This window comes from Medicago sativa, chromosome 3, assembly GCF_051527215.1.
Source record: "Medicago sativa cultivar Bolivia chromosome 3, Bolivia_mono, whole genome shotgun sequence".
In the NCBI taxonomy this organism is placed as follows: domain Eukaryota; kingdom Viridiplantae; phylum Streptophyta; class Magnoliopsida; order Fabales; family Fabaceae; genus Medicago; species Medicago sativa.
In genome coordinates this window covers 76,077,480-76,103,430 of record NC_140751.1, presented here as the reverse complement: position 1 = coordinate 76,103,430, position 25,951 = coordinate 76,077,480, and the positions used below count along the sequence as shown (strand labels likewise).

The 25,951-nt window shown below is 35.6% G+C and overlaps 1 protein-coding gene and 1 long non-coding RNA gene across 3 annotated transcripts; both read left to right on the top strand.

Annotated features, from left to right (window-relative positions):
• The first annotated feature begins 544 nt into the window (after window positions 1–544).
• LOC146940277 (uncharacterized) lies at window positions 545–1,219 on the top strand. The gene is made up of 2 exons (XM_085749863.1): window positions 545–605; window positions 708–1,219. Exons 1-2 carry the CDS (start codon window positions 545–547, stop codon window positions 1,217–1,219), a joined length of 573 nt encoding a protein of 190 aa, XP_085605989.1.
• Window positions 1,220–6,025: 4,806 nt separating this feature from the next.
• Window positions 6,026–19,661, top strand: LOC146940276 (uncharacterized). 2 transcript variants are annotated; one of them, XR_015031959.1, is made up of 5 exons: window positions 6,026–7,269; window positions 8,961–10,850; window positions 12,497–14,382; window positions 16,030–17,915; window positions 19,563–19,661. It is a non-coding gene; the product is annotated as an uncharacterized LOC146940276 (long non-coding RNA). The 2 variants fall into 2 exon arrangements; XR_015031958.1 differs by lacking the exon at window positions 6,026–7,269 and having other exon boundaries at window positions 7,276–10,850.
• Window positions 19,662–25,951: the final 6,290 nt, after the last annotated feature.

Below are 25,951 nucleotides of genomic sequence, written 5' to 3'. Positions count from 1 at the left end.
TGTATCTGATTATAATTGTTAAATTATAAGATGTTTATATTGTTAAATGTAATTTATGATTTATGAGCTTAATATTATTGTTTGAGAAATCTCACCCCTTCTGCTTGAAAATGTTGCTCTTCGTATGGGTAACTTGCAGGTAATCAAGATTAGCTGCGGTCGAGGGTGACTATCTCTCACTGTGTCCTTAGATGCTCTGATACGTAACGGGATGGGAATTTGTTATTGCTTTCTGTTCCTTACGTATTATTTAAAAGTTTTCATGAATTATTATCGAACTAAGTTGCTTTGAGATTTTATGTTGAGGCCCTTGTGCCAAAGATTATTTAAGATGTTGAAATAATTTCCACTGCGAAGTTTTAGATATTACATTGTTGGATTTTGAAGGATAAATTATTATTTATTCCATTTATGATTTTTAAGAAATGTGACACTCCGTTTTGTGATGAAAAACTCTGATAATTATTATGAAATTTTTATATTGGGAAAACGGGGTGTTACAAAAGACATCTGGCATAAGGACATCCGTCCTTCCAAATCTATAATGGTCTGTAGATTCTTGCACAATAAGCTACCAACAGATGATATTCTGTCTGCTAGAGGATGTATTTTTCCTTCAATGTGCAGTTTATGTAATTTCTCCAATGAGACTTCACAACATTTTCTCTTTGATTGCATTTTTGCAAAATCTATTTGGCAATGGCTAGGTAACATCCTGAATCTGCATTGCAATTTTAACTCAGTCTCTGATGCAATAGATGTCTGCAATAGAGGCTGGTCTCCTCTCTGCAAGCTAGTGGTCCTTTCAGCCACCATCAACTCTTTTAATACAATCTGGTACTACAAAAATCAGAGAAGGTTTGAGGACAAAAAGATTAATTACAGATCAGCTATTGATATCATTATCTCTAACACCTCTTTGTCTGGAAATTGCCCTAAGCTTCCTGCTAGATCTTCTATTTCAGATGTTGTTCTCCTCAAAGCTTTTTCAGTTAAGCATAATTTGGGTAAAGCTCCAAAAATCAAAGAAGTCTTATGGCAACCTCCAATTTTTAATTGGGTGAAGTGTAATATTGAAGGTGCATCCATTGGCAATCATGGCCCCTCCTCTTGTGGAGGTCTTTTTAGAGACAACAATGCAAACTTCTTGGGAGCTTTTTCTTTCAACCTGGGCATATCAAACTCCTTGATAGCTGAACTTCATGGTGCCATTATATAGCAATTGAAATGGCTGCTAAAAAAGGTTGGATGAATCTTTGGCTAGAAACTGATTATATGCTAGTCACTCTAGCTTTTAAGTCTAAAGCCATTGTGCCTTGTAGCCTTAGAACCAGATGAGATAATTGTCTACACCTTATTTCTTCTATGTCTTTGTTGGTGTCTCATATCTATAGAGAAGGGAACCATTGTGCTGATAAGTTGGCTGCTCCCTTAGTACTAATTTTTGGCGGGATCATCTTCCTAGTCAGATTAGTGATGATTTTGCTAGGAATAGATTGAGATTTCCTTATTTTAGATTTTGTTAGTTCTTCTAAGGGTTTTGGTTGTTTTGTTCCCCCTCTCTTTTTGTATCTTTTGTTTTGATATTGCTAAAACACTCCCACATAAAAACTAGTGGGTGTGTTCTAATCAAAATTAAATTCAAATAAACAAGTATGAAAGTGTTGGTACATTAATATTTGTTTGAATAGAATAATATATGTAGAGTGCGTTTAGAAGGGGAAAGTAAAAGATTTTTCCACCATAGGAAAGCTCACTTTTCACCCATTGATATATTAATACTTTAAGTCAGTCAAAATATTAGCATGTTTAACTCAAACACCCAAAAGCATCTCTACCTGCAATTAATATTTGGGTGTGGGTCGACCCACAAATTTGATGACCCAAATCGACCAAACATGCTAATTGCACGAATCCGACCATTTACATGTCTAACTCAAACACAACCCATTATAACCCACAAAGTTTGGTTCGGGTATTGAGTTTAAGTGTTTGAACATGTAGACCCAACCCGCTAGTATTCGTTTATTATATTATTATTACTAAGTCAAAAAAACTTAAGTAATACATGTCTATTTTTTTTTATATGTGCTCAATTTCTACCAAAAACAGTTATAAGCCAAACCTTATCATAATTTTATTTAGAATAGATTCCCATTCCAAACCAAATTTTTTTAGAATTTAAATTATAATAAATTTTCTATCAAAATTATATATTTTTTATATTAGACGCATAACCCGTGAACCCAACCCGGTCCAACTCGTTTTGTTGATTTGGTTTGGGTTTGGTACTGAAAATGCGGGTTGGTTGACGAACCCGACCTGTTGAAAGTTGAATGGTTGGATAACAAGTTTGACCTAACCCAGTCCATGTGCACCACTACATACAAGTATTAAACATGTTTATTGAATTATGTGTAAAAAAAGCCTTTACATTGTCGATGCATATAAATGGAATAATTACATTTTTTTTTTTGAATCGGCAAAATTTATTAATCCAAAACTCACGCAAGACGCGAAGAGCCGGAGAAAGAAAAGAAATACAAGATGCCGCCTATAAGCGTAACATCACCCAACACACAACAAGAAACAAAGATTGCAAAAGCTATGTCTTTGAAATCCAGCGGTGAACACCAAAGTTCAACCCCATAGCCAAGCCTCAGATACAGCAGGCCAGCAACCAAAAAAAATCTCTAAAAGCCAACAAGAACAGCCGACAACCAGCAGAGACACCTGCTGAACTAGCCAAAACAGCAGGATACAGCGTTGGCAGCAGAAATGCAGCACTGCTGGGACAAGCCTGCCAACCAAAACAGCAGCAATTACTGCACCAGAACTAGACGGGGGCACCAGCACCACTCATAGAACATGCATGCCGGTATGGAGGTTCTCCCAAGAATCCACCTCCACGACATCACCTTCACCTCCTCCACTAACTCCTCCCACGTAGTCACCACATCATTAAAGATTTGTTTGTTTCTTGCCTTCCACAAAACCCAAATTACCGCCTCCCAAATCATCCTCAATCCCCTTCGAACCTTTTTATGCAAAGGCCCCCCGCTCCAACACTCCCAATGAATGAACAAATTAGGCGGCAATACAAAATTCAAATCAAGCCATAACATTAAATTTAACCAAACATTCCTAGCTAAGTCACAATGAAGGAAAAGATGCAAGGAATTTTTGGGCCTATCCCCACACCAAACACAATTACTACCAACGTCAAGAGGTAAACAATTCTTTTCCAAATTTACTCTTGTCAGAATTCGATCAAGAAGAACCTTCCACACAAAAGCAATGATGACCTTAGACGGAGCCCCGGTCTTCCAAATTTGATCAAAACACCCTCCTTTCCCCTTCCGGGTGTCCCACTTCTAACATCTCCCTCCCCTTCAACTTCAAGTACATTGACTTAACCGAGAAAGAATAATCTTCCTCCCGCTTCCACCTCTAACTATCCTCCTCTACACTTCCCACGAAACCATTCAACTCTTCAAGAAGCTCCGTTAAAAGATTATTTTCCCAAACAAACAAGTTCTGCCGCCAATTAAAAGCCCAATCCCCTCCGGATAAACTTGGCCTCCACAAATCATGAACCGAAGCATCTTGATTTGTAGAGATAGAAAAGAGCCTATTAAATTTAACCATAAACGGAATACTACCTCTCCAAGGTACCCTCCAAAAACTTGTAGTCCTACCGTTCCCCACATTTCGAACCACCTCCTCATTAAAACAATCTACCTCCATTCCCTTAAAGAGCGACACCAAATCTTTCCACCATCTCGAAGCATTCGTAGGCCACCTTCCGACGCCATCCGCCATTAACTCACCTACCTTAGGACCATACCTTTCCATAAGAGTAGACTTCCAAAGAGCGTTATGATCATGCAAAACCCTCCATCTCCATTTAGCAAGAAGACTCAAATTAACCTTGCTAACATCCCTCACACCTAGACCTCCTACCTCTTTAGGTTGACACACCACCTTCCAACTAACCCAATTAATCTTCCTACGTCCTTCCGTGCCTCCCCAAAGAAACTCCCTTTGAATTCTAATTATCTTCTTTGCCACACAAACCGGCATTTTAAAAAAAGAAAGATAAAAAATTGGAATTGCATACAAAACGGAGTTAAGGAGCACAATTCGACCTCCGAAACTAAGGTACCTATTTCCCCAAGAAAACAATTTCTTAGATAATTGGTCCAATAATGGATCCCAAGTCTTAGCACAACCCGGATTCCCACCCACCGGCAACCCCAAGTATTTGAACGGGAAAGAACCTTGGACACAATTCAAGAATGTACACGCCATATCCATGAACTCCGGAGCCACATTAATCCCCAACAAGCAACTCTTGAAAAAATTAATCTTTAAATCGGAAACCATTTCAAAACCCCTCAACAAAGCCTTCAATGTCCACAAATTCCCTACCGTTGCCTTACCCACACGAAGAGTATCATCGGCGTACTGAAGATGAGAATAAACAATCCCATCCTCCTTAAACTTGAAGCCCTCAAAAAGATTAAGACGCACCGCATTGGACATAAGACCACTAAATCCCTCCGCCACCAAGAGGAAGAGAAACGGAGCAAGAGGATCTCCTTGTTTAAGACCTCTTTGAATATTAATCTCTTCCGTTGGGCTACCATTCACAAGAATCGACATACTCCCACCACACACACAAGCTTTCATCCAATTAATCCACTTGGCGCAAAAACCCACCCTCCTCATCATATAAACCAAAAAACCCCAATCCACCAAATCATATGCATTCTCAAAATCCACCTTAAGAATCAAACATTCTTCATTCAACTTCTTGGCAAAATCAACAATTTCATTAATCACCAACACTCCATCCGCTAGATTCCTCCCTTTCAAAAAAGCCGATTGGTTTTTAGAAATGATTCGGTGCATCACCTTTGCCAACCTCCTAGCAAGAACCTTTGCCAAAAGCTTATAAAGACACCCAAGTAACGAGATAGGCCGAAAATCTTTCAACTCCATTGGTAAATTAATTTTAGGTATCAAAACAACAAAGTAAGCCAACATTGCCTTAGGGAGCCTCCCATTACCATGAAATTGTTCAAACATAATCCGCACCTCACCTTTAATCAAATACCAAAACTTCTTCACAAAAGCAAAATTAAACCCATCCGGGCCCGAACTTTTATCTCCATCACATTCCTCCAAGACACCTTCAATCTCCTCCAAAGAAAACGGAGCCACCAAACCCGCATTCTCCTCCTCCTCCAATTGGTCAAAAGGAACGCCGTCTAGTTTGGGGCGCTCCCAATCCGAGGCCGCTACATGATTAGTGAAAAATCCACCACCACTCTTCTCACATCCGTCGGGGATTGCACCCAATCTTCTCCTACTTTTAAAGCTTTAATAGAATTCCGACTATGCCTCAATTTCACACACTTATGGAAATACTTAGAATTAGCATCCCCATGTTTGAGCCAACTAGATCTTGCCCGTTGCATCATATTTGCATCCTTGGCCCTAAGAAGAGTCCACAAATCCGAAAACATAGTCTTGCGCCTATGTATTTCCTACCCATTTAATCCAACCAACTCACCCCTCACATCTAACTCATGAATATCTTCCACCAACTTGTCAACTCTCGCATCCATATCACCATACTCCTCCTTATGCCACTCCTTGATTCTCCCTTTAAGAGCCTTGAGCTTCTCCTTCAACACAAAACACATCCACCCATTACTATGTAGAGCCCTCCACTCCTCTTCAACTACATCTTGGAACTTCCGATTTTCCAACCAATAATTGTTAAAGCGGAACGGCCGAGGTCCCCAATCCCAACCTCCATCTATCAAGACAAGCGGGCAATGATCCGAAACGTCACGGGGGAGCACCCAAAGAGAGTTTTCCCCCTAAAAAGATATCCACTCTTCCAAAATAAGCACTCTATCAATCCGACTCATCGAAGTCTCGTTAGGGTGATACCAAGTGAATCTTCTACCCAAAACACTCAGATCCTCCAATTGAACCTCCCGCACGAATGTAATATCCCGCTGAATTTGTAATAAATTGTCGTATCAGTTACATGTCATAACGGAAATAATTTTCAAAGGATTAATTACTTATTGAGAAATCGACGATATTTGGTAAGTTTCTCGTATTACTATTCCAACGGACATGAGAAATTAAATGGTTACGAATTAACGGAGGATAATTATGTCTTTTTCACTTGAAGGGCATTTTGGTAATATTTCCACCTAAGATTATTTAAATGAAAAATCCCTCACTTTCTTCATTCTTCTACACTCTTCTCTCACAAAAAAAAAATCAGCACCTCCCTCTTCTCTTCCTCCTCCCTCACGTGTTTCATTCTTTCACTCCCACCATTACCTATTTCACTTTTGTAGCAAAATCAAGCTAGAAATGACATTTCATGTTGTAGAAAAATGATTTTGTGTTGTGTTTTGAGCATTAGAGGCAAGCTTGAGCAAGAAACAAGAACATTGAAGCTAGGGTTTGGCTTGGTAAGAAGATTGAGGCAGGGGCTGAATGTAAGTATAAGTGATTAATAGCTTAAATTGAGGTAAAAGTGATTATTTTGAGAAGAAATTCAAGTTATGTTGATTGATTAGAAGTAAAAGTTTTTACTGCCTTTGGGATGCTGTGATGACTCTGTTTATGGGCTGTTAGTAGTATAAATTTTGTTGTTGCTGCTGTTTGGAATGAAAAGTTAGAAGTTAAAAGCCATAAGTTGTTCCAAAAGCTTCCATAATTGATCATTGAGTTAAATATGTTAGAATTTCTTTATGACTGGTGTAGGAGCTGTGTATACATATTTTCTTTGATTCTGGAAAATTTGAGTTGAAATTGAATTGTCTAGAGGTCATAAGCTGTCAGTAAGCTGTTTTGGGAATTTTGCCTTAAATGACTAAGTTGTGGATTAACCGGCTGTATAAGTGGTTCATGGGGCTGAGTATATATGTTGGAACATCTTTGTTAAAGGATGGGTCGAAATTAATTTGATAGAAGCCATAAGCTGCTAATTAAGCTGTTTGTAAGTGCTTAAATAGCCAAACGACGTAGTTCTGGTGCAAGGACTGAAATTGAAATTTTCGTGTATGCTGGTTGATGAAGTAAGAGTATGTCACAAATGAGTTGAGTTGTTTTGGAAAGAGCAAGAACTATAAGCCAAGACATAAGCTATTTTGGAAAATGGATTATGGAGATTTGGAGCTAGCAAAAGCTGCAAATTGTGGATAAGCTGCTTGCGATTTCGGGACTAATGCCAAGGTGAGTTCCTTTAGTTTAGAACCCACCTTTGGGGATCAATTATGATTATGTTAGATTATTGAGATAATATGAATAATTAGACCATTTTTATGATTATTGGCCGACTGTGCAAGCATGACTATCATGCCATAGGATTGGTACATTTGAAACATAATAAAAATGAGATAGTAGAATGATTATTTCTGAATTAGGTTTGGGGTATTTTGATGATGAGTATGAACATTTGAATTAGAGATTGAAATTGATGAATTAAGATGATGGGCAAATTAATAATGAATTTAAAGAACTCACACATGAGTCTTTATCGCTGAGGAAATAGTGCAGCCATATGCATATTATATGTTTGATGTTTTGTTTGTTAGAGAATTAAAGTTATTAATTTATTGGTATGTTAATGGTTGATATTAGTATGTGCTAGAAAGTAAATTAAATTTGTTGTACCGAAACTAACTGTGATTGATGTGGTTTACTGAATTCTTGAAGTGGTCTGATGAATAAATGCTAGGTAAGTTAAACCTAGAAAGTTATTGATGTCCTAATTGCATATGAAATGATTTGAAAGAAAATTTGAAATGCACCCTATGAGTAATATGCTCACATTGAATTATAGAAAATCACAGAAAAATGGAACGAGGAGAAAAATTGAAATGAGTAACATGCTCATAGAAAAAGAAAGAGAAAGAAAAGAAGAAAAAATGAGAATATTAAGAAAAAAACTCTGTTTGCTGCAACGAAGAGATAATGCAGCCTATGAACAAATTGTTCATAGTATTTTAAAATTTATATTCCGTTCGCCACAACGAAGAGATAATGTGGTATATTTCCCGTTCGCCACAACGAAGAGATAATGTGGTATATTTTCCGTTCGCCACAACGAAGAGATAATGTGGTATATTTCCCGTTCGCCACAACGAAGAGATAATGTGGTATATTTCCGTTCGCCACAACGAAGAGATAATGAGATAATGTGGTATATTTCCGTTCGCCACAACGAAGAGATAATGTGGTTTATGTACAAATAATGAAAAGAGATAAATGATGAAATAGTTTATATTGAATGGTACAGATGAGAAAATATTTTATATTGATGAGATAATTTATATTGAGTTGTATAAATGAGAAAATAATTTATATACTTTGTTGATAGTAAATTCACATCATGAGATGAGATGATAAAGTATACGGGAATGTGTTAAATTTCAGTAGCTTTGTTCTTTAGAGAAGTGTATCGATATGAAAATTATGTTTGGAATGAATTAGCTACGAAGCAATATTTTATGGGCATTCTACTAATCGTTGGAAATGAGGAATTTTAGTTATGGAAATCCGGCTTAGTTAGCCGAAACTAGTTGTTATCAGAAAAGAATCAGAGACATACTCAAATAAGTATGTCAAAGTATAAGTTATATCAGAATACAATAGATTGGATATATGTTTATGATTATTGTAATGTTTATGATTAAAGTTATGAGTATGACTATATTTATTATATGATCAAAATAGTATTTCAGGCAGCGATTTTAGTTATCCCCTGATCGCTCAGTTATGCATAATGAAATTGTATAAACTCAAAATGGGTTGAGGTTAGAAACAGATGGCGATCCTAGGTTTACCGAGGTTGCCTACAACCTAGGATAGATGGAACTCACTGAGACATCTTGTCTCACCCCAGTCCCTTTTATTTATTTCAGATATACGAGTTATTATACAATGGAAGGTTCTTGATGAAGAAACAAAAGTAGCTGGACCATATAAAGTACATGTCAGTGGCACTATTTCTGAGTTAACAGGTGAGAAATTCTATGATTTGTTCAGAGAGTTTTTATTTATTGTAATTTTAATGTACCCGATGCTAAGTTTAACACTCATGCTAGATATACTAAGAAATTTTCTAGTAGGGGTGTTTCAATTTGGTATCAGAGCAGGTCGATTCAGATCGTGCCTTGGGTCATTAGAATTCAATAAGATGTAGTGTGGCTATTGGGTTCCAGATATTTATTCCAAATGTCATGTCTGGCTGAGCCTGATCAACTCAAACTAGTATATGACAGTTAGAACAAATGTCTGAGAGCTGAATATGACCTTGGAGGAATGAAGCGTACGAAGAAGGAAAGGCATGATGTGAAGTTTATAATGAATTCTCTTAAGGAAGTATACAACGCCAATGGTGGCTGGTACCTGTGCAATTTAAATTAGTCAGTCAGAAAGAACCAGTTAGTAACAAATGTATGTTAGAGCCTAAAGTCAAAAGTATAGAGGAATTATTGGTAGTTATTAGCAAGTAAATCCCTAAATTTTGAGGACGAAATTTCTATAAGGGGGGTAGATTGTAATATCCCGCTGAATTTGTAATAAATTGTCGTATCAGTTACATGTCATAACGGAAATAATTTTCAAAGGATTAATTACTTATTGAGAAATCGACGATATTTGGTAAGTTTCTCGTATTACTATTCCAACGGACATGAGAAATTAAATGGTTACGAATTAACGGAGGATAATTATGTCTTTTTCACTTGAAGGGCATTTTGGTAATATTTCCACCTAAGATTATTTAAATGAAAAATCCCTCACTTTCTTCATTCTTCTACACTCTTCTCTCACAAAAAAAAAAAAATTCAGCACCTCCCTCTTCTCTTCCTCCTCCCTCACGTGTTTCATTCTTTCACTCCCACCATTACCTATTTCACTTTTGTAGCAAAATCAAGCTAGAAATGACATTTCATGTTGTAGAAAAATGATTTTGTGTTGTGTTTTGAGCATTAGAGGCAAGCTTGAGCAAGAAACAAGAACATTGAAGCTAGGGTTTGGCTTGGTAAGAAGATTGAGGCAGGGGCTGAATGTAAGTATAAGTGATTAATAGCTTAAATTGAGGTAAAAGTGATTATTTTGAGAAGAAATTCAAGTTATGTTGATTGATTAGAAGTAAAAGTTTTTACTGCCTTTGGGATGCTGTGATGACTCTGTTTATGGGCTGTTAGTAGTATAAATTTTGTTGTTGCTGCTGTTTGGAATGAAAAGTTAGAAGTTAAAAGCCATAAGTTGTTCCAAAAGCTTCCATAATTGATCATTGAGTTAAATATGTTAGAATTTCTTTATGACTGGTGTAGGATCTGTGTATACATATTTTCTTTGATTCTGGAAAATTTGAGTTGAAATTGAATTGTCTAGAGGTCATAAGCTGTCAGTAAGCTGTTTTGGGAATTTTGCCTTAAATGACTAAGTTGTGGATTAACCGGCTGTATAAGTGGTTCATGGGGCTGAGTATATATGTTGGAACATCTTTGTTAAAGGATGGGTCGAAATTAATTTGATAGAAGCCATAAGCTGCTAATTAAGCTGTTTGTAAGTGCTTAAATAGCCAAACGACGTAGTTCTGGTGCAAGGACTGAAATTGAAATTTTCGTGTATGCTGGTTGATGAAGTAAGAGTATGTCACAAATGAGTTGAGTTGTTTTGGAAAGAGCAAGACCTATAAGCCAAGACATAAGCTATTTTGGAAAATGGATTATGGAGATTTGGAGCTAGCAAAAGCTGCAAATTGTGGATAAGCTGCTTGCGATTTCGGGACTAATGCCAAGGTGAGTTCCTTTAGTTTAGAACCCACCTTTGGGGATCAATTATGATTATGTTAGATTATTGAGATAATATGAATAATTAGACCATTTTTATGATTATTGGCCGACTGTGCAAGCATGACTATCATGCCATAGGATTGGTACATTTGAAACATAATAAAAATGAGATAGTAGAATGATTATTTCTGAATTAGGTTTGGGGTATTTTGATGATGAGTATGAACATTTGAATTAGAGATTGAAATTGATGAATTAAGATGATGGGCAAATTAATAATGAATTTAAAGAACTCACACATGAGTCTTTATCGCTGAGGAAATAGTGCAGCCATATGCATATTATATGTTTGATGTTTTGTTTGTTAGAGAATTAAAGTTATTAATTTATTGGTATGTTAATGGTTGATATTAGTATGTGCTAGAAAGTAAATTAAATTTGTTGTACCGAAACTAACTGTGATTGATGTGGTTTACTGAATTCTTGAAGTGGTCTGATGAATAAATGCTAGGTAAGTTAAACCTAGAAAGTTATTGATGTCCTAATTGCATATGAAATGATTTGAAAGAAAATTTGAAATGCACCCTATGAGTAATATGCTCACATTGAATTATAGAAAATCACAGAAAAATGGAACAAGGAGAAAAAATGAAATGAGTAACATGCTCATAGAAAAAGAAAGAGAAAGAAAAGAAGAAAAAATGAGAATATTAAGAAAAAAACTCTGTTTGCTGCAACGAAGAGATAATGCAGCCTATGAACAAATTGTTCATAGTATTTTAAAATTTATATTCCGTTTGCCACAACGAAGAGATAATGTGGTATATTTCCGTTCGCCACAACGAAGAGATAATGTGGTATATTTCCCGTTCGCCACAACGAAGAGATAATGTGGTATATTTCCCGTTCGCCACAACGAAGAGATAATGTGGTATATTTCCGTTCGCCACAACGAAGAGATAATGTGGTTTATGTACAAATAATGAAAAGAGATAAATGATGAAATAGTTTATATTGAATGGTACAAATGAGAAAATATTTTATATTGATGAGATAATTTATATTGAGTTGTATAAATGAGAAAATAATTTATATACTTTGTTGATAGTAAATTCACATCATGAGATGAGATGATAAAGTATACGGGAATGTGTTAAATTTCAGTAGCTTTGTTCTTTAGAGAAGTGTATCGATATGAAAATTATGTTTGGAATGAATTAGCTACGAAGCAATATTTTATGGGCATTCTACTAATCGTTGGAAATGAGGAATTTTAGTTATGGAAATCCGGCTTAGTTAGCCGAAACTAGTTGTTATCAGAAAAGAATCAGAGACATACTCAAATAAGTATGTCAAAGTATAAGTTATATCAGAATACAATAGATTGGATATATGTTTATGATTATTGTTATGTTTATGATTAAAGTTATGAGTATGACTATATTTATTATATGATCAAAATAGTATTTCAGGCAGCGATTTTAGTTATCCCCTGATCGCTCAGTTATGCATAATGAAATTGTATAAACTCAAAATGGGTTGAGGTTAGAAACAGATGGCGATCCTAGGTTTACCGAGGTTGCCTACAACCTAGGATAGATGGAACTCACTGAGACATCTTGTCTCACCCCAGTCCCTTTTATTTATTTCAGATATACGAGTTATTATACAATGGAAGGTTCTTGATGAAGAAACAAAAGTAGCTGGACCATATAAAGTACATGTCAGTGGCACTATTTCTGAGTTAACAGGTGAGAAATTCTATGATTTGTTCAGAGAGTTTTTATTTATTGTAATTTTAATGTACCCGATGCTAAGTTTAACACTCATGCTAGATATACTAAGAAATTTTCTAGTAGGGGTGTTTCAAGTTGGTATCAGAGCAGGTCGATTCAGATCGTGCCTTGGGTCATTAGAATTCAATAAGATGTAGTGTGGCTATTGGGTTCCAGATATTTATTCCAAATGTCATGTCTGGCTGAGCCTGATCAACTCAAACTAGTATATGACAGTTAGAACAAATGTCTGAGAGCTGAATATGACCTTGGAGGAATGAAGCGTACGAAGAAGGAAAGGCATGATGTGAAGTTTATAATGAATTCTCTTAAGGAAGTATACAACGCCAATGGTGGCTGGTACCTGTGCAGTTTAAATTAGTCAGTCAGAAAGAACCAGTTAGTAACAAATGTATGTTAGAGCCTAAAGTCAAAAGTATAGAGGAATTATTGGTAGTTATTAGCAAGTAAATCCCTAAATTTCGAGGACGAAATTTCTATAAGGGGGGTAGATTGTAATATCCCGCTGAATTTGTAATAAATTGTCGTATCAGTTACATGTCATAACGGAAATAATTTTCAAAGGATTAATTACTTATTGAGAAATCGACGATATTTGGTAAGTTTCTCGTATTACTATTCCAACGGACATGAGAAATTAAATGGTTACGAATTAACGGAGGATAATTATGTCTTTTTCACTTGAAGGGCATTTTGGTAATATTTCCACCTAAGATTATTTAAATGAAAAATCCCTCACTTTCTTCATTCTTCTACACTCTTCTCTCACAAAAAAAAAATCAGCACCTCCCTCTTCTCTTCCTCCTCCCTCACGTGTTTCATTCTTTCACTCCCACCATTACCTATTTCACTTTTGTAGCAAAATCAAGCTAGAAATGACATTTCATGTTGTAGAAAAATGATTTTGTGTTGTGTTTTGAGCATTAGAGGCAAGCTTGAGCAAGAAACAAGAACATTGAAGCTAGGGTTTGGCTTGGTAAGAAGATTGAGGCAGGGGCTGAATGTAAGTATAAGTGATTAATAGCTTAAATTGAGGTAAAAGTGATTATTTTGAGAAGAAATTCAAGTTATGTTGATTGATTAGAAGTAAAAGTTTTTACTGCCTTTGGGATGCTGTGATGACTCTGTTTATGGGCTGTTAGTAGTATAAATTTTGTTGTTGCTGCTGTTTGGAATGAAAAGTTAGAAGTTAAAAGCCATAAGTTGTTCCAAAAGCTTCCATAATTGATCATTGAGTTAAATATGTTAGAATTTCTTTATGACTGGTGTAGGATCTGTGTATACATATTTTCTTTGATTCTGGAAAATTTGAGTTGAAATTGAATTGTCTAGAGGTCATAAGCTGTCAGTAAGCTGTTTTGGGAATTTTGCCTTAAATGACTAAGTTGTGGATTAACCGGCTGTATAAGTGGTTCATGGGGCTGAGTATATATGTTGGAACATCTTTGTTAAAGGATGGGTCGAAATTAATTTGATAGAAGCCATAAGCTGCTAATTAAGCTGTTTGTAAGTGCTTAAATAGCCAAACGACGTAGTTCTGGTGCAAGGACTGAAATTGAAATTTTCGTGTATGCTGGTTGATGAAGTAAGAGTGTGTCACAAATGAGTTGAGTTGTTTTGGAAAGAGCAAGACCTATAAGCCAAGACATAAGCTATTTTGGAAAATGGATTATGGAGATTTGGAGCTAGCAAAAGCTGCAAATTGTGGATAAGCTGCTTGCAATTTCGGGACTAATGCCAAGGTGAGTTCCTTTAGTTTAGAACCCACCTTTGGGGATCAATTATGATTATGTTAGATTATTGAGATAATATGAATAATTAGACCATTTTTATGATTATTGGCCGACTGTGCAAGCATGACTATCATGCCATAGGATTGGTACATTTGAAACATAATAAAAATGAGATAGTAGAATGATTATTTCTGAATTAGGTTTGGGGTATTTTGATGATGAGTATGAACATTTGAATTAGAGATTGAAATTGATGAATTAAGATGATGGGCAAATTAATAATGAATTTAAAGAACTCACACATGAGTCTTTATCGCTGAGGAAATAGTGCAGCCATATGCATATTATATGTTTGATGTTTTGTTTGTTAGAGAATTAAAGTTATTAATTTATTGGTATGTTAATGGTTGATATTAGTATGTGCTAGAAAGTAAATTAAATTTGTTGTACCGAAACTAACTGTGATTGATGTGGTTTACTGAATTCTTGAAGTGGTCTGATGAATAAATGCTAGGTAAGTTAAACCTAGAAAGTTATTGATGTCCTAATTGCATATGAAATGATTTGAAAGAAAATTTGAAATGCACCCTATGAGTAATATGCTCACATTGAATTATAGAAAATCACAGGAAAAATGGAACGAGGAGAAAAATTGAAATGAGTAACATGCTCATAGAAAAAGAAAGAGAAAGAAAAGAAGAAAAAATGAGAATATTAAGAAAAAAAACTCTGTTTGCTGCAACGAAGAGATAATGCAGCCTATGAACAAATTGTTCATAGTATTTTAAAATTTATATTCCGTTTGCCACAACGAAGAGATAATGTGGTATATTTCCGTTCGCCACAACGAAGAGATAATGTGGTATATTTCCCGTTCGCCACAACGAAGAGATAATGTGGTATATTTCCGTTTGCCACAACGAAGAGATAATGTGGTATATTTCCGTTCGCCACAACGAAGAGATAATGTGGTTTATGTACAAATAATGAAAAGAGATAAATGATGAAATAGTTTATATTGAATGGTACAAATGAGAAAATATTTTATATTGATGAGATAATTTATATTGAGTTGTATAAATGAGAAAATAATTTATATACTTTGTTGATAGTAAATTCACATCATGAGATGAGATGATAAAGTATACGGGAATGTGTTAAATTTCAGTAGCTTTGTTCTTTAGAGAAGTGTATCGATATGAAAATTATGTTTGGAATGAATTAGCTACGAAGCAATATTTTATGGGCATTCTACTAATCGTTGGAAATGAGGAATTTTAGTTATGGAAATCCGGCTTAGTTAGCCGAAACTAGTTGTTATCAGAAAAGAATCAGAGACATACTCAAATAAGTATGTCAAAGTATAAGTTATATCAGAATACAATAGATTGGATATATGTTTATGATTATTGTTATGTTTATGATTAAAGTTATGAGTATGACTATATTTATTATATGATCAAAATAGTATTTCAGGCAGCGATTTTAGTTATCCCCTGATCGCTCAGTTATGCATAATGAAATTGTATAAACTCAAAATGGGTTGAGGTTAGAAACAGATGGCGATCCTAGGTTTACCGAGGTTGCCTACAACCTAGGATAGATGGAACTCACTGAGACATCTTGTCTCACCCCAGTCCCTTTTATTTATTTCAGATATACGAGTTATTATACAATGGAAGGTTCTTGATGAAGAAACAAAAGTAGCTGGACCATATAAAGTACATGTCAGTGGCACTATTTCTGAGTTAACAGGTGAGAAATTCTATGATTTGTTCAGAGAGTTTTTATTTATTGTAATTTTAATGTACCCGATGCTAAGTTTAACACTCATGCTAGATATACTAAGAAATTTTCTAGTAGGGGTGTTTCAAGTTGGTATCAGAGCAGGTCGATTCAGATCGTGCCTTGGGTCATTAGAATTCAATAAGATGTAGTGTGGCTATTGGGTTCCAGATATTTATTCCAAATGTCATGTCTGGCTGAGCCTGATCAACTCAAACTAGTATATGACAGTTAGAACAAATGTCTGAGAGCTGAATATGACCTTGGAGGAATGAAGCGTACGAAGAAGGAAAGGCATGATGTGAAGTTTATAATGAATTCTCTTAAGGAAGTATACAACGCCAATGGTGGCTGGTACCTGTGCAGTTTAAATTAGTCAGTCAGAAAGAACCAGTTAGTAACAAATGTATGTTAGAGCCTAAAGTCAAAAGTATAGAGGAATTATTGGTAGTTATTAGCAAGTAAATCCCTAAATTTCGAGGACGAAATTTCTATAAGGGGGGTAGATTGTAATATCCCGCTGAATTTGTAATAAATTGTCGTATCAGTTACATGTCATAACGGAAATAATTTTCAAAGGATTAATTACTTATTGAGAAATCGACGATATTTGGTAAGTTTCTCGTATTACTATTCCAACGGACATGAGAAATTAAATGGTTACGAATTAACGGAGGATAATTATGTCTTTTTCACTTGAAGGGCATTTTGGTAATATTTCCACCTAAGATTATTTAAATGAAAAATCCCTCACTTTCTTCATTCTTCTACACTCTTCTCTCACAAAAAAAAAATCAGCACCTCCCTCTTCTCTTCCTCCTCCCTCACGTGTTTCATTCTTTCACTCCCACCATTACCTATTTCACTTTTGTAGCAAAATCAAGCTAGAAATGACATTTCATGTTGTAGAAAAATGATTTTGTGTTGTGTTTTGAGCATTAGAGGCAAGCTTGAGCAAGAAACAAGAACATTGAAGCTAGGGTTTGGCTTGGTAAGAAGATTGAGGCAGGGGCTGAATGTAAGTATAAGTGATTAATAGCTTAAATTGAGGTAAAAGTGATTATTTTGAGAAGAAATTCAAGTTATGTTGATTGATTAGAAGTAAAAGTTTTTACTGCCTTTGGGATGCTGTGATGACTCTGTTTATGGGCTGTTAGTAGTATAAATTTTGTTGTTGCTGCTGTTTGGAATGAAAAGTTAGAAGTTAAAAGCCATAAGTTGTTCCAAAAGCTTCCATAATTGATCATTGAGTTAAATATGTTAGAATTTCTTTATGACTGGTGTAGGATCTGTGTATACATATTTTCTTTGATTCTGGAAAATTTGAGTTGAAATTGAATTGTCTAGAGGTCATAAGCTGTCAGTAAGCTGTTTTGGGAATTTTGCCTTAAATGACTAAGTTGTGGATTAACCGGCTGTATAAGTGGTTCATGGGGCTGAGTATATATGTTGGAACATCTTTGTTAAAGGATGGGTCGAAATTAATTTGATAGAAGCCATAAGCTGCTAATTAAGCTGTTTGTAAGTGCTTAAATAGCCAAACGACGTAGTTCTGGTGCAAGGACTGAAATTGAAATTTTCGTGTATGCTGGTTGATGAAGTAAGAGTGTGTCACAAATGAGTTGAGTTGTTTTGGAAAGAGCAAGACCTATAAGCCAAGACATAAGCTATTTTGGAAAATGGATTATGGAGATTTGGAGCTAGCAAAAGCTGCAAATTGTGGATAAGCTGCTTGCAATTTCGGGACTAATGCCAAGGTGAGTTCCTTTAGTTTAGAACCCACCTTTGGGGATCAATTATGATTATGTTAGATTATTGAGATAATATGAATAATTAGACCATTTTTATGATTATTGGCCGACTGTGCAAGCATGACTATCATGCCATAGGATTGGTACATTTGAAACATAATAAAAATGAGATAGTAGAATGATTATTTCTGAATTAGGTTTGGGGTATTTTGATGATGAGTATGAACATTTGAATTAGAGATTGAAATTGATGAATTAAGATGATGGGCAAATTAATAATGAATTTAAAGAACTCACACATGAGTCTTTATCGCTGAGGAAATAGTGCAGCCATATGCATATTATATGTTTGATGTTTTGTTTGTTAGAGAATTAAAGTTATTAATTTATTGGTATGTTAATGGTTGATATTAGTATGTGCTAGAAAGTAAATTAAATTTGTTGTACCGAAACTAACTGTGATTGATGTGGTTTACTGAATTCTTGAAGTGGTCTGATGAATAAATGCTAGGTAAGTTAAACCTAGAAAGTTATTGATGTCCTAATTGCATATGAAATGATTTGAAAGAAAATTTGAAATGCACCCTATGAGTAATATGCTCACATTGAATTATAGAAAATCACAGGAAAAATGGAACGAGGAGAAAAATTGAAATGAGTAACATGCTCATAGAAAAAGAAAGAGAAAGAAAAGAAGAAAAAATGAGAATATTAAGAAAAAAAACTCTGTTTGCTGCAACGAAGAGATAATGCAGCCTATGAACAAATTGTTCATAGTATTTTAAAATTTATATTCCGTTTGCCACAACGAAGAGATAATGTGGTATATTTCCGTTCGCCACAACGAAGAGATAATGTGGTATATTTCCCGTTCGCCACAACGAAGAGATAATGTGGTATATTTCCGTTTGCCACAACGAAGAGATAATGTGGTATATTTCCGTTCGCCACAACGAAGAGATAATGTGGTTTATGTACAAATAATGAAAAGAGATAAATGATGAAATAGTTTATATTGAATGGTACAAATGAGAAAATATTTTATATTGATGAGATAATTTATATTGAGTTGTATAAATGAGAAAATAATTTATATACTTTGTTGATAGTAAATTCACATCATGAGATGAGATGATAAAGTATACGGGAATGTGTTAAATTTCAGTAGCTTTGTTCTTTAGAGAAGTGTATCGATATGAAAATTATGTTTGGAATGAATTAGCTACGAAGCAATATTTTATGGGCATTCTACTAATCGTTGGAAATGAGGAATTTTAGTTATGGAAATCCGGCTTAGTTAGCCGAAACTAGTTGTTATCAGAAAAGAATCAGAGACATACTCAAATAAGTATGTCAAAGTATAAGTTATATCAGAATACAATAGATTGGATATATGTTTATGATTATTGTTATGTTTATGATTAAAGTTATGAGTATGACTATATTTATTATATGATCAAAATAGTATTTCAGGCAGCGATTTTAGTTATCCCCTGATCGCTCAGTTATGCATAATGAAATTGTATAAACTCAAAATGGGTTGAGGTTAGAAACAGATGGCGATCCTAGGTTTACCGAGGTTGCCTACAACCTAGGATAGATGGAACTCACTGAGACATCTTGTCTCACCCCAGTCCCTTTTATTTATTTCAGATATACGAGTTATTATACAATGGAAGGTTCTTGATGAAGAAACAAAAGTAGCTGGACCATATAAAGTACATGTCAGTGGCACTATTTCTGAGTTAACAGGTGAGAAATTCTATGATTTGTTCAGAGAGTTTTTATTTATTGTAATTTTAATGTACCCGATGCTAAGTTTAACACTCATGCTAGATATACTAAGAAATTTTCTAGTAGGGGTGTTTCAACGAAGTTGTTATACCCAAGCATCTCTTCCCTTTGAGTATAGGACACTTCCTCATTCATCCCTCTTCTTTCCTCCCTTCCTCCCACCGCATTAAAGTCTCCTAAATACACCAAGCTCCCTCTCCCAAACTCCTCCTCAAATCAACTAACCTCTCCCATAACCTTCTCTTAGCCGGAAGATCACACTTGGAATAAACATTAACAACAAAACACTTTTGCTTCAACACTCCCCAATCCAAACACACCCCAACATACCCTTCACCTCTAAAAGTAAAATTAAAAGAAGAATTTGATTTACTCCATATCGAAAGAATACCACCACTATTTCCTTCCGACGGAAGAAAAGCCCAATCACAATCCTCCCCTCCCCAAAGGTTATTACAAAAATTTTGCGTAATTACCTCCATCTTAGTCTCTTGCAAGGCCAAAAACTCCACTTTATGTTTGCGAACAAGCTCCCTAATTTTCCTTTTATTGATCGCACCTCCTAGACCACGAACATTAAAGGTTGTGATAATCATTGATCCACTTGCCTAGACTCCCTAATCACCTTATTCTTGACGTCCACCACATCCATTACCTCCAACCTCTCGGTGTTACATTGACTCGGCGTTGTGAACGAAACACCCATAACATTTTGAATACCAAAAAGGGATTTAGCCTCTAACTTTTTGAGGGGATCCCCACTAGCTTCCTCCAACGGTGTTACCGAAACTTGCGTGCCTTCCTCACCAAGAATCAATTGCAAACCCGATGGTGGAGAGGCCATAACCTCGGTATGAACACCCACTTAGGTCACCTCTGTCGCTATCCCATCCCTCTCTTCCGGCACAACACCTTCAAGGGAATAACGATCCTTGTAAATCTTTTTCCCTTTCCCTTTTCCACCTTTAAAAACTTCAGCCACTAGGACAAAATTTGATGCACCCAAAGGAGGTGCCTTTCCACCCCCTTGGACCTTTTTCTTGGCTCTACGTTTCACCTTCTGCAGTGCCTTCTTAGCTTGCTCCTCCCCCAAGTCTTCCAAAGAATCACTAAAATCCGATAAATCGGAATCATCCGTTGTAAAACGCATATGTCTGTTGACTTTCTGCACTTCCCTTTCCTCAACATTAGCTACCACAGCACCCTCCAAAGAAAGCAAACCTAACGGCCCACCAACAGAATTCTGCAAGGCAGGCCCAATAAGGCAGGGCCCCTCTATCTCTTCTCTCTCTTCTGAATTAGGAAGCTCCACGCACTCCTCACCTTCCATCCCACCAACATGCTCGCAATCCTCTTTGCTCACATCTTCCTCCATCACGCGCTCCACACCCCTCCCATCCTGGGCTGCCACTTGTCCTCCATCCAGACAAGGAGAAAGTGACAGTCTCTCCCCTGCTCCCCACTATGCAGCAGCTTAACTGGAGAGGCTTCAGCACTTGCTACTTGTCTAGTCACGACAGGCCCATTTGAAAAAGGTTTGGGAATAGCAGGCAGCATATCCTGACCCACAGATACTTCAACTTCTGATATCCTCATTGGTCTCTGCAAAATTAAATGCTGATTTGGCTCCCTAGACTCACCCAACCTTTCTAGGTGTTCAACGCTACACCCCCTAGGACTAGCCTCACAACCTTCATCCCCTACCTCTAGCAACTCCGGCTGCTCCCTCATACCTCCATCGTGAGAAGACATGGAAGAAGCCACCTCCAACTCCTGGCTCTTCACTATCTTTCCCGACACCACCAAGACCTGCTCCTCCACCACCCAAACATCGTAGCTCGCCCCCATAACCTCAAGCTTCAAATGTTCATCAATTAAACCCATCCTGCTTGTATTTACTAAGATTCTAGCAAAATCCAACCTCTTAAACCCAATGGTATCTTCATCAAAATCCAAAAAGGAACCATAAATACCACCCATTTGTTTGAAGCTTTCTTCCTCCCAAACATGAAGTGGAAGACCCACAACCTTCAGCTAGACCCTCCTCTTACTGGCCAGCCTGTTTGGAGACAATCTCTTCACCAACTTAAACAACCCTCTCCACCAATTCTCTTGCTTTCTTTCAACTTCCTCTATCACCTCAGTATTGACAGCTTGAAGAAGAACAAGATTGTCCCCCATAGGAATCACTGCAATCTTCTCAAAACCACCCATCACCAAGCTATTCCGGATCTAATTTGGCTCCCTGAAAAAAGCCATATCCGCCACAAAGCAACTTTCCAGCACCTTCAGCCTGTCCTCTGATGGTGTGAGCACCACCTTACCTGAAACTGGAACCGGCTTCTGAATCCTGACATTAGCAACAACTTCCTTGTATGTGACGACAATCGGACCACCACTCCCACCACCAGTAACTCCAAGCACCTCCCTTCGCCTAACATCCACCTGAGGGCTGACGTGTTCTCTACCGAAGCGGGCCTTGTTAACCTTCATCTTACACTCCCCCATCCACACATCCTCCAGTCGGTAGCTCAACGCCTCCACGTCTTCCACCTCCAAAAACTTAACAAACCCAAACCTCCTACCTCTCTTATCTAGCTTTTTGGCCAGAAACACCTCTCTCACCTTCCCAAACTGAAGAAAGACCTTCCATAGATCCGAGAGGAGACAGTCATCAGGAAAGTTTGTGAAAAAGAAAGGATTTGTAGTCCTATCGATCTCTGCCAGTTTCCGTTTTTGCTTCACAACCATCGGACCACCACTCTGTTTGTCCCATGTGGACCCTACCCCACCCTTTGTTTCTCTCTCTAAGTTCCTCTCCCTCTCACTCATACTTTTTGCAGCTGCTGCAAATGGAATAATTACATTGAAAGTTGAATGGGTTGGATAACAAGTTTGACCTAACTTGACCTAACCCAGCCCATGTGCACCACTACAAACAAGTATATTAAATATGTAATTATTCCATTTATATGCATCGACAATGTAAAGGGTTTTTTTACACATAATTCAATCATTAAAAATATTAATTTTATTTTAATTATGTTTATCTTCAAAGTCATACAAATGATGATCTATGATTTACTGACAATGTAATTTTTTTTTAACTGCAGATGTATCAAAATTGAACTCAAATAAAGAATTATGAAAGAAAAATAAGTTAAAACAAGGGTTGTCAATTCGTATACGTGCATGCGGAGATCCCACAAAGACAACTTTGGAGATCACCTTGAGGACCATCCCATTTGGGGATTGGGTGTGTGTGTGTGTGTCTATATATATATATATATATGTGTGTGTGTGTGTGTGTGCGCGCGCGCATGCAAAAATTTCATTTACGTGATGTTCTGTGATAATGTCTTAATATTTTATTTACTTCATGACTAAATTTTAATTTGATTACTTCCATTTGACTGCAAATAATATAAATTTTGTGTTCTTTAAAACAATTGTTATTAATTTTATGTTGATGAAGTCCCTGTAGGGGCCTGAGGAGGCGAGGACTGAGAGAATGAGAAAAAAAAACTTCCAGAAGCAGGAAATGAGGACATGAGTGCTAGAGATCATTTCGGGTGGTAGGGTCGGGGAGCGATGAAGTAGGGCTGGACTAATATATTAAGAGGCCTAAAACAAAACAAAAAAAATTCAACGAGGCCTTTTAAATTAATCTTTTAAGAAAATAATTTTGTGGTGTCAAAGATTTGAAACCATGAAAGTCTAAAACAAAAAAAAAAATGAGGCCTTTTAAAGTAATCTTAAAAAAAAAATTGTGGTGTCGACGAGCTGAACCCATGATCAAGAGTATGATTGTGGTGTCGACGAGCTGAACCCATGATCAAGAGTATGACGAGTTGAACTCACGATCAAGAGTATCTAAGCATTTTTAATAACCAATTAAACCATGCAAATGTGAATAGTTTATTTTTCCATAAGATATATTTTTATAACCAAATTAAATTTTCTTGAGGCCTTTTTTTGATTCAAAATTTTGAGGCCTCAAATCCTTACTCGAGTTGCTTGACCCTTAGGCCATTCATACGGGGAAGTACTCCCTCGCCCCCTCACCCGTTCACTCCGTTTACATCCCTAGTTAAGACATACAACATAGAGAACTTTGAAGTTTACTATTCAATTTTTTCTTTTAACTAATGCATTCATTACTCAAACAAAATGCATGCATCTTGATGACATTATAGTATACTCCTCTTAATATCTCTTATTCGAATCTTTTTGGTGTCAATTTCTGTGAGTTAATTCATATAAACCTTTGTGCCGCCTTTAAATGGATTTCCCCCAAATTAATAGATCATTGAATTTGATATCAAAGTTTAAGAAGAAATATGTTACGCCTGTTACCCAAACACTACTTACTTTTCTTGTTATTTATGTTTATTACTTTTATTTTTTGCTTTTTATTTGTGGTCGATGTGTGAATTTTTTTTTTCTTCTGACCCTCAATCCAAAAAAAATGATACATATGCCCTTTGTTGAAAAGTATTGATAAAAATACCCTTGTTAGCCAAATGAATTGGCGAACATAGGTTTTTTTTCAATTTTTTTATACATGTTATCCTGTGTGTTTGGTAAAAAGCTAGGTGCACGCAGAAAACGGGCAGGCTTTTCATGTTTGTTCTTTAATTTGGCGAACATGCAGTTTTTTTTTTTTTTATGTTATAAGGACTAAATGGCCAACATGTCTTTTGAATTAGTTTTTTTTTTTTATTTAAAAAAATATATTTTGATATTTTTATAAGGATTATAAATATTTTTTGAAATCAAAATATGTTTTAATTAAAATATGAATTAAAATGTTTTAATTAAGGGTTAATTAATTAAATGGTCCCTGTCAGAAATTTGTTTTTAGTCCCTACAAAATAAAATCACACTTTTTGGTCCCTATAAAATTTTTCATCAGCATTTTTAGTCCTTATAAAATTTTTCATCAGCATTTTCAGTCCCTGTCAAAAATTTCCATCAACATTTTTAGTCCCTAAAATGCTTAAGGAAAATGTCACAGGGACTAAAAAGTGTGATTTTATTTTGTAGGGACTAAAAACAAAACTGTGAATATTTATAAGGATTAAAAACTTAATTAACCCTTTAATTAAAATGTATTTATAAGCCGTTTTAGGATGACTTTTTCTTCTTCCAATTATATATTTAAGCAAATTTAACTATAAGAATGCTATTTCGTTGAGTCTAAAAGTTACAATTAATTAACTTAAAGGACTTAAACATTACGAAAAATATTTAAAAAAAGAAAATGAAGTTACATGTTCGCCAAACAAAAGAACAAACATGGCAAAGCCTGCAATTTTCCTGCACACCTACATGTTCATCAAACACACAATATAACATGTATAACAAAATTGAAAAAAAAAAAAAAAAAAAAACTATGTTCGCCAATTCATTTGGCTAACAAGGGTATTTTTATCAATACTTTTCAACAAAGGGTAGATGTATCATTTTTTTTGGACCGAGGGTCAGAAGAAAAAAAAATTCGTCGATGTGTATGTCTTAGCTCTTAAGCAGTTGGAACGTTATCCTATTGCACGTGGACTGTTATGGATCTTCTGGTTGTTACATTTCCTCAGCTAGGGCAATGATCAAATTCAATCACTAGGATCAAATAAATTCAAAACTTTCCATAGCATTTTTCTTCCCAGGTTGAGGGTTGCTGATTCCAGACAAGGACTCTTTGTCTTTAGGCTAAATGCTGAGTTAGTCCATATATATGCAATTGTAAAGATTTCGATGGGATTTCCTTTCATCTCATCTGCCTTTCTTTGACGTAAAATCTTATAAATTGGATAAAAGCTAAGGAAACATAGTAGATTTACAAGCATTAAAAAGTATATTCCAAATTATTTCTTTATAAATAAATTTAAAAGTTAGACTTAATTACACTTATGATCTCTCTATTTTTACATGTCCACGAAATTGACCTTCCATTTTAAAATCATCTAGTTTTCGTCCCTTTTTAAAATTTCTAAACTCAAATATGATGATGTGGATATTTTAAATAATGTGGCATACAATCTAATGATGTGGAATGATCAGAAATTGGAAAACAATTTCTTTTTTTTTTTGAGGGATGGAAAACAATTTCTTAAAAACTTCAGTTTCTACTTTAGAAATTATTATTCATTTTTGTAATTTAATTAATAACATATAAATAATTAATCCATTTGTATGACTCTACTGCATTATCATATTGTGTGTCATGTCTTTTAAACACACCATATCAC

Bases quoted from the DNA above. Each gene is read 5' to 3' on its own strand.
- LOC146940277 (XM_085749863.1), top strand. From the start codon at position 545: ATGGTCTGTAGATTCTTGCACAATAAGCTACCAACAGATGATATTCTG. The intron at 606-707 runs GTATTTTTCCTT...GGCAATGGCTAG, and splicing joins TATTCTGTCTGCTAGAGGAT to GTAACATCCTGAATCTGCAT.